Raw genomic sequence first — 9,378 nt, 5'->3', positions numbered from 1 at the left:
AGGCTTTGGCAGATTATGAGGCGGTGTTTTCTGGAACAGGAGAGGAAGATTCATAGTACCTGTGATGGCTAATTTTGTGTGTCCATCTGACTAGGCTATGGTACCCTGTTGTTTGGTTGAACACTAGTCTAGATGTGACCATGACAGTATTTGGTAGATGTGATTAACATCTTCAATCAGCTGGCATTAAGTAAAGGAGATCACCTTCCATAATGTGGGTGGGCCTCACCCAATCAGTCAAAGGCTTTAAGAGCCAAAGCAGGGTTTCTAGGGAAGAAGGAATTCTGCCTCAAGCCTGGAGCACAGAAGGCCCACCTGGGTTTCCGGCTTGCCAGGCTGCTCTGCAGATTTCAGACTCAAGACTGTAACACTGGGGGTGCTGGGGGGTGGGACATAGCTCAGTGGTAGAGTGTGTGCTTAGCATGCACAAGGTCCTGGGTTCAATCCCCAGTGCCTCCATTAAACAAACAGACAAACAAACAAACAAACATAATTGCCCACCCCCAGATAAAATTAAAAAAAAATCCAGTGGGCATATCATTAAAAAAAATCCAAAAGAAAAAGACTGCAACACCAACTCTTACCTGACCTAGGTGGTCAGCTGACCCGACAAGTTTCAGATGTGCCAAGTCCCTGCAATCACGTGAGCCTGTTGCTTAAAACAAATCCGTCACATACATGCACATCTCTGATTGGATCTGCTTCTCTGGGGAGCCCCGACCGACACAGCTGGACCAGCAGCCCGCTCTCCCAGGCTCAGGGCATTCTGGTAATTGCTGGCGATGCTCTCTCCTCCCGAGCCCGGGAGCGGCCGCAGAATTGCCTGGAGGAGGCTGCGACTGTTGTCGTTCCGCGTCGGCACTAGAGGGAGAAGCTGTTTGCTGTTCTAATTCTAGGGGAACTTTGTGGATGTGGGCTAGTAAAACAAGTACTTGTTCTCAGATTAAGTCCCATCTAATTAATTTTTCAACTAAATATTTGTGGGCTTCTGATGCCAAAGTGCTGTGTTTAACATTAAGGGGATAAAAGATGGACAAGGCTGGGAAAGATCTGGGCTGAGCGTGTCTTCAGTGAGGAAGTGGCCGAGGCAGAAGTGTCATCACTAGTTCCCATGACCCCCACCATCCACTGCACTTGATAAAATGCGGAGACCGGAGGGAGGCAGGGCAGCCTGGGCTGATACGGCAGTGGGAGTGGACCACGCAGGCACCTGCCAGCTTGAAGCCAGGGCTGCCTGCGTGGGTTCAAGGTTTAAGAGGACATGCCTACCCCATCCCACCCCACTCCACTGTTTTCTTTTGGGGGGGCTTTATTTTAAAAAATTTTTATTGAGGTAGTTGATTTATATATTATATATTTATGGTTGATTTTTGATGTGCTGGTTTCAAGTGTACAGCAAAGTGATTCAGCTTTACATATACATATATATATTCTTTTTCAGATTTTTTCCCATTCTAGGTTATTACAAAAGCTATTGAATACAGTTCCCTGCGCTGTACAGTAGGTCCTTGTAGTTAATCTATTTTATATATAGTAGTGTGTATCTGTTAATCCTAAACTCTTAATTTATCCCTCCCCACTCTTTCCCCTTTGGTAACTGTAGTTTGTTTTCTTTGTCTGAGAGTCTGTTTCTATTTTGTAAATAAGTCCATTTGTCTCATTTTTTTTTTAGGTTCCACATATGAGTGACATCATATGGTATTTTTCTTTCTCTTTCTGGCTTATTTCACTTAGAATGACCATCTCCAGGTCAGTCCATGTTGCTGCAAATGGCATGATTTCATTCTTTTTTATGGCTAAGTAGTATTCCATTGTATAAGTATACTACATCTTCTTTATCCAGTCATCTGTTGAGGGACATTTAGGTTGCTTCCATGTCTTGGCTATTATAAATAGTCCCTCTGTGAACACTGGGGTGCATATAATTTGAAAAGATACGTGCACCCCACTGCACCAATGTTCTTCGAATGTCCTCTTCAAGTCAACTAGCTATTATGTGATGGCGGTCACTGGGTGATGTTTTTAAGCAGGAAGGAGGGCCAGCAAACGCAGGTGTAGAAAGCAGTGGTTGTGCTATGCTCTGGCGTGTGTGGTGCTCTGCTGGTCGTGAGGTGTGATTGAAAGAACAAATGATGCCATAAATAAATGAGGAGGAGCTTTTAAATTAACAGCAGCCCAAGATTGGAGATTAATTTTTTAAATGTTTTCTAAGAAGAAAAATGAAGCAAATAAATTCCGACAATTAGGAAGTAGTGAAGACCTTGCACGGAGAGCTTATTGCCAAAGGCAGAGAAGGGAATTCATGGTGGGTCTGAAGCAAATGCAAATCACAGGCTCAGATTCGAGCAACGTTGGGCATCAAGGGAACTGGCTTGCTCGCTTTGTGAACCCAAGTAGTCATCTTTGAAATCGCTCAGGGAATGTGCAGAGAAAGCCAGTCGTGGGGAGGAAGAACTCTAGGCCCTCGGTGGATCTGAGGATTTATATATTATATAAATGCTCTGCTTTGTAAAATCCCCAGCGGCTCTGATGGGGGCGTCAAGGGGCGTGTGGTAACGAGCTGGGTCTGCACCGATCTGATGCTCTGGGATGCGCAACCTCGTGGCTGGTGGCTGGTGACTGTTGGCAAACGTGACCATTGGCAAAAGGACCCAGGACCCCGGACACACAGACGGGCTCCTGAGGCTGGAGGAGGTGAGCAGTGGGTCTTGGATGCATCGCACCTCACAAATCAGGAACGTTTGGGCTGTGGGCTGTTAGCTCCTGTTGGTTTTTTTAGATCTAAAGCACAGACTCATGAACATTCCCTTTTAATCTTTTTTTAAAAAAATTAAATTTTTATCAGTTTTGGGGGGAGGTAGGTAATTTGGTTTATTTATTTATTTATCTTTAATGGAGGTGCTGGGGATGGAACCCAGGACCTCGTGCATGCTGGGCATGTGCTCTGCCACTGAGCTCTACCCTCCCCCTTCCCCCTTAATCTCGATGTGATCCAGCAGCCATTGAAAATGTGTAAACATAGACCATGGCCTCGAGCTTTGACGTCCTCCGATCGCTTCCTCCTCAGCACAGATCCTGCTCCAGCTGCTGGACCCCTGGTGTCGACGCTGACCCCTCTCCACGCGCTGCCTCTGCCTGACCCTCCTTCCCCTGGGTTTACTGCCCGCCTCCCGCACGATAAATGCCTTGTTGATCGGCACCGTCTCGTGCTCTGCTTTGTAAAATCCAGCAATAACGGTAGCAGCCATCACAGGTGGCGCACCAGGCCCACCCACGAATCCGTCCCACCCTCGTCGCCGGCGGAGGACAGGCCCCGCGTCGCTGAGTGTTTGCTGCGTGCCGGGCGGTTTGATGGTGTCCTCAGATCCACCGAGGGCCGAGAGTTCTTGTTCTCCTTTTATAGACGAGCAAACACAGAAGTTGACTGGGGTGTCGCCAAGCCGGAGTCAGTGGAGGAGGAGGAGGATTTAAATGTACCAGGTCCTCGGCGCACAACCGCAGACTGCCCGTCCCCCTGGGGCCTGCAGACACCCACATCTGTGTGGCTGAGCTGTGCGGCCGGGCAGAGAGCATGGTGAACTGAGGCACGTGCTCTGCTCAGGTATTTGTTGGGGGCTGAATTGTGCCCCCCAAAGTCGTATGTTGAGGTCTTAATTCTGGTATTTCAGAATGTAAATGTACTTGGAAATGGAGTCCTAATGCAATCAGCAGATATGATCAGTTAAGGGGCGGTCAGGCCGGAGTAGGGTGGCCCTAATCCCGGTGACTGCTGTCCTTGTGAGAGAGGGAAATTCGGACGGGCCCTTCCCACGGGGAAAGCGCCACACGGGCGTGAAGGCAGAGCCAAGGATGACCAGCCAAGCCCCAGAGGCTGGAGCGGGCGGGCCCGCCTCTCCCGCACGGCCCCAGGACGAGCCGGCCCTGCCCGCATCTTCGTCTCGGACTTCCGGCCTCCGAAGCACATTTCTGCCGTGTAGGCCCCTCAGTCTGAGGTGCTGTGTCATGACAGCCCTAGCAGACCCATGTAGTGTTCGCATTCAGGTCCTCAGAGACGCTGGTTCCTCCAAACCCAGCAGCCCGTGACCCGTGCGCCGTCAACGCCGGGCCGCTTCGTGGAAACGTCCGTGAACTTCCTCCCCGCACTGACCAGCCATCTGGGGGTGGAGGGCTCTCCTTATTTGCCTAACCAGCTTGGGAAAGAGGGGGAGGAACGTTGCTTAAACCTGGAACAGGTATCTTCCTTCCCTCGGCCCGCATCTGGTGCCTTTTGAATGATCACGATGACGCCGGCTGGTGTGAGCGCTAACTGTGCTGGGCGTGAGTCTAAAGGCCTTCTGTGATCAGCTCCTCTAATTGTGACAAAAACTTGTGAATTACTGCTGTCATGCTCTGTTTTTCCACTTGGGGGCCTGAAGCTTGAACAAGGACTTGCTGACCCGTAAATACGGCATAAACAATGTTGATTTTAATTTTTGCACTTGAAAAGCCCCACGGATTAGTATTTTGTTTTTGTTTTCCTTATTCAGATAAAATAATTCTGGCCCTTGTCGCTTATATTTGGTGGGGGGGGGATTTGGCATCTCATTGATATTTTTGACGGTTTTGTGGACAGTGGGGGAATATACGCTTACATTTTTCCATGCATGAAAGTTGAAACCTCCTACTTATTTTAAAATTTGGGATGGTGACAGAAAGGAAGCTGGATACAGACAAATCATTTAAGAACCCAGAGGCAGCTCAGGTCATCTGCCATATTTATTACAGTCTTCAGCATCTTGTCCCAGCAAAAATGTAAGCTACACTTTACGTAGCGAGGTATTGTTCACATTTGGAATAGGGATGGGTTTGCCAGGAAGCTGATGGGGGCGCTGATCTAGAATATATATTTAGACAATATTTAAATAACCCAGAAACATAGTACTTGTTTCTTGGTATCCTGACACAATGAACAAAATGTAAATTATTAGCCCCATTCATGCAAAAATAGATTTCACTAAAAATTCATTGCTATCAATTCCAAATAGGGTAAGATGTTAGATTACACTCAAGGCTTATTGAATGTCTTATTTTGAATATAAAGAGATACGAATGTTTACCAATAGAAAAGTCATTTCTTCCCACCTTTGCTAAATAACACACTGGTCAAATCTTGAAGCCTTGCTCTGCAGGGGCACCAGCGTCCTAACATTCCTGGCATCACCTCACTTCTCTGTCCAGCTCTGTTTTATGTATGAACCAGGCTGACCCCCTAGCTCTGTCTGTGTTGATGTTTCCTCTTAACTCTCTTTTCTGAACACCTACCACATTCTGGGACCCCCCCATCTCTGTTCCTCATATACCTGGCTTCCTAAAGCTGCTTTTGTGCCCGCGAAGATTGCCCCATCAACTTTCAAATAAGGTTGCCGGATAAAATACAAGACATCCAGTTAAATGGATACTTCTGATGAACAACAAATGATTTTTTAGCATAAGTATGTCCCAAGCAATATTTATGGCACATCCTAAATATTGCATGGGACATACTTATGCTAAAAAATTATCCATTGTGTATCTGAAATTTTGTTTGCTGTATCTGGCAACCTTGCTTGCAGAGATAGACCTCACTAGTGGTTTTGAGTAATTTCTTGGAAGATAGGGGTGTGTGTGTGTTTGTGTGTGTGTGTGTGTGTGTGTGTGGTGGAACTGTAAAATTACTGCTTGGTTGGGTACGTTAGTCTTTGGTTTATAATTTAACAATAAAATCATCTCTTTCATTAGTGAAAACAAAAATATGAATGGTTACCCTGCCGGTGCAGAATGTCTTCCCGAACACGCCATCACCGGACACTCACCGTGCTTGTGAGAGGCGTGCGTCTTTCCCTGGATTAGGGAGCACGCAGGAAGTTCACGTACATTCTGCTTCTCCAAACCACCGGAAGCTTTCTTTCGGTTCAACCCCCACATGCCTTCCATTAATTAGTACATCACGGTGCTTAAAAGCCCTGAGCTGAAAACCTGGGGGCCAGGATTTTATTCCTGGGTGCTCTCTTACCGGTTGTGTGACCCTCAGTGTGTTTCTTAACCTCTGACCCTCAGCTTCCTCGTCCCAAAGGGGACGATGTAACTTTGGCTGTCAGGGTTGCTGGGAGGGGGAAGTTGATAGGGATGCGAGCGGCTGAGCTGGGCCATCGCTGGGTACCTGGTCCTCAACTCTCTCTCCCGCCTTCGCTCTCGGACTCCTTTGGTTTCCAGGGAGAGGAGCGTCGCCTGTGAGGTTGCGGGATTCTCCACGCCCTTGGTCAGTGCCCTTCCTCGGAAGCAGGTTTCCAGGCTGCCTGCCCCAGAGACAGACACCAGAGGGAGCCCCAGCACCGCCGACCGCTCTGGTCCCCGGACCCCTGGCGGTTCCGGCTCCAGGCTGACCGCGGAGTGTGCAGAACACCCTGTGACTGCAAGGTCCCGAGCTCCTTACCGATCCTCAGGGTCAGTTCCGAGCTGAAATCCAAAGGAACGGAGGACAAATGACATTCACTGACCTGACCAGGATATTTAAAAACCTTAGCATAACATGGAATGGAAATGAGCCAAGTGTATCTGAATTTGGGTGACAGAGCAAACTGTTTTGCCATTTTACCTGCAGGGAGGATGTGCCCGAAAAACCCTCTCAGCTCTTTGGAAACAAGAACCCAGAGCCAAGTGCCAAGCCTGCGTCCAAGGGCACCTCGCTGCTGGCCCTTTCCCCAGCAGCCTCTCTGTGCGGAATTTGCCTGAACCCAGGAGGGCTGAAATGGCACCGAACCCTCGTGCTGGGGGTCCGGGAGCCTCCCTCTCTCAGAGCCCCAATTTCCCTCTCTCTGTCTCCCCTCTCCAGCTGCCCGCGATGTCTCCCTCCCCAGTTCCTTCTCCATCCGCCCCGTGAGTCTGAGGCCCTCCTCGCGCTGCGCTGTGTGAGCCCACCCTTCGCTCGCTGCGCCCAGCCCCGCCCCGCCCCGGGCCCCCCCTCCCCCGCGGCGCTGAAGGACTCGGCCGCGGTGCCGGCTCCCCTGACCGCCTGGGGGCCCAGCGCGGTGCAGGGCGCGGTGGGAGGTGGAGGGAAATGTCAGGCACGGTCTCCGCCCCGGAGGTTTTGTGATCGTGTCAGGGAAACTATGGACGTTAGTAGGTAATTAGGGTTGACTGACCTATCTACAAACTCCATGGGATTTCAGAGAAGTGAGAGTGAAAAGATGGCATTTGGCTGGGCTTTGTCAGGTGAACAATTTTGGGGGGGAGCCCAGGTGGGGTGCTGCGCCTGGCGTTATCCTCAGCTGGAGAGGTTAGAGGGGATGTGATGATGTAGTGGAACCACCTTCTTTCATTAAGGTGCTTTTATCCAACAGGAGAGCTGAGAACACACCACCACCTTCATCTCAGAGAACAGCCCCGCACAACTGCGCACAGCCATGTGTCACATGGGAGCAGAGGCGGGGGACCCTCCACGGAGACCCTGCTCCCAGGCCACGTGGCCAGCACGGGGGCAGGAAACAAAGTGTGGGTGGAAGAGCAGACGATTTGTCCATGCAGGGACCAGCTGGTCACCCCGCAAGCACCCTCAGGGTCCCTCCTGTACCCTCCGCAGGGCCCTGACGACAAGGAATAGGACTGCGATCCTTCCTGTGTTTTTCACTTCACCTTCCTGGGGGTCTAAGATTGACCAGCAGATTTCACCGACGTTCTTTCATTAGAGCAGATAATCCGTATCAGGTTTGAAATGTGAAAACCAGAAAATTTCTTGGGCTATGTTCTTTGGACTTCTATGCCGCACTCACATCTTAGGCACAGAGCTGTGGCTTTTGCAGTACGTGTGGCACTGCCTGCTTGACACCCTTGGGTGTCGCGGGCTTGTCCTCAGCGATCTGGTGGGAAGGCAGGCTCCCACTGACAGCTGGAGGCCCCGCTCGCTCCGCTGCCAGTTCAAATGCCTCCAGGCCTCTAAGATACACTGGGAGGCCGTCTTTTCTGCATGGATCTCCCCCTTCCTGAACGCCGCCAGCCCTCCTGGTGCATTACTCCCACCTTATCCCTGTGGGCTCCTGAGCTGTCCCTGCATCCACTGGTCACAGCTGTGCCCATGGCCACTGGGTGCACCATATTTGGGGCAGCCTCTGCTCTCTGGACCAGATCGTACTTTGGCATCTTTTAATCACAATGAGAAAGAAAATGTTAAGACCCATGATGTAGAGACTGGCTCACGTGGGTGGAGGGCCCTATATGCTCTTCCAGGGCACTGCTCAGAGTTTCCAATGTGTTCTGCTTCTCGGCCCTGCCCCTGGGTGGGGACCTAGAGGTGTCTGAGCAGCGCTTCGCCCCAGGAATGCACACACAACACAGAGCCTGGCCCGCTTCGCACCAGCACCAAACAGGGCTTCTCTCCATCTCTGTCTGGTTTTAAGCAATTAGAGACTTGAGGACAAAACAAGGCCAGCTTCTCTTTGCCTGATTTGGAACACAAAGGGAACATTCCTCCCTAATCTAATGCTTTTCTCAGGGCAGAAACTGTCCATGTTGGAGAAACCCAATTACAGGTCTCTTTTCTCTCTGATCTGTGCGTATCAGAAAGAACCAGCAGGCAGCGCTTCCCACCCGAGGGGCGGTAGCTCGGAGGTAAGCAGGTGAGGGCTGTGGGGGCCCGTCTTGCAGGAGAAGGCGGGCGCCCTGGGACCTTGCTTGGGACCCGTGGTTGGCGCTGCTGGCCCCCCGCCCTGGAGGGAGGACGGAGGGCTCCGTAGAAGTTGTGGAAGGATGCTTCTGTCCCTTTTGGGGGTTTTCCAAGTAGCTACCATTATATGGTTTGTTTCATCCTCAAATTTTATTGAGGACTTATTATAGGCCATGTATCAGTCCCCTGGGCCCACCATAAAAACTACCACAGACGGAGTGGTTTGACTGACACAGATCTGCCGTCTCTTGGTTCTGGAGGCCGGAAGTCCCAGATCCAAGTGCCGGCTGGGTTTGGTCCTCCTGAGGCCTCGCTCCTCAGCTTGCCGACGTATGTCTTCATCTTCGCATCAGAGCACGTCTGCGTGTCTTGTATGCATGTCTGTCTCTGCATTCAAATGACCCCCTTTGATGAGGACCCCAGCCATGTGGGATTAGGGTTCCCCTAATGACCTCATTTTAACTTGATTTGCTCTCTAAAGACCTTATTTCCAAACCAGATCTCATGGTGGGGTCCTGTGGGGTCAGGGGTCCTGGGGATCAGGGCTCTGACACATGCATTTTGGGGAAGACACTGTTCTATTCACAGCAGCTGTCAGGGGCTGAAGTCCTGTCCCCTCTTCCTCACGTGTGAGGCTGTCTTGGTCTAGTTTTACATCTGTGTCTAAGTCCACATAATTGGCACCAGTGAAGCAGCTTCTG

The 9,378-nt window shown here is 50.6% G+C and overlaps 1 protein-coding gene across 3 annotated transcripts; it reads left to right on the top strand.

Annotated features, from left to right (window-relative positions):
• Window positions 1-1,691: 1,691 nt before the first annotated feature.
• Window positions 1,692-5,975, top strand: LOC116664773. Of its 3 annotated transcripts, XM_032483048.1 has the most exons (3): window positions 1,692-1,749; window positions 2,522-2,694; window positions 3,073-5,975. In XM_032483048.1, exons 1-3 carry the CDS (start codon window positions 1,736-1,738, stop codon window positions 3,576-3,578), a joined length of 693 nt encoding a protein of 230 aa, XP_032338939.1. In that variant the 5' UTR covers window positions 1,692-1,735; the 3' UTR covers window positions 3,579-5,975. The 3 variants fall into 3 exon arrangements, 1 of the variants encoding a protein (XP_032338939.1); XR_004321193.1 differs by lacking the exon at window positions 1,692-1,749 and having other exon boundaries at window positions 1,855-2,694; window positions 3,068-5,975; XR_004321192.1 differs by lacking the exon at window positions 1,692-1,749 and having other exon boundaries at window positions 1,855-2,694; window positions 3,000-5,975.
• The last annotated feature ends 3,403 nt before the right edge of the window (window positions 5,976-9,378 follow it).

The sequence above is a fragment of the Camelus ferus genome, chromosome 7, assembly GCF_009834535.1.
Source record: "Camelus ferus isolate YT-003-E chromosome 7, BCGSAC_Cfer_1.0, whole genome shotgun sequence".
In the NCBI taxonomy this organism is placed as follows: Eukaryota; Metazoa; Chordata; class Mammalia; order Artiodactyla; family Camelidae; genus Camelus; species Camelus ferus.
This window is presented reverse-complemented; position numbering and strand designations above follow the sequence as displayed.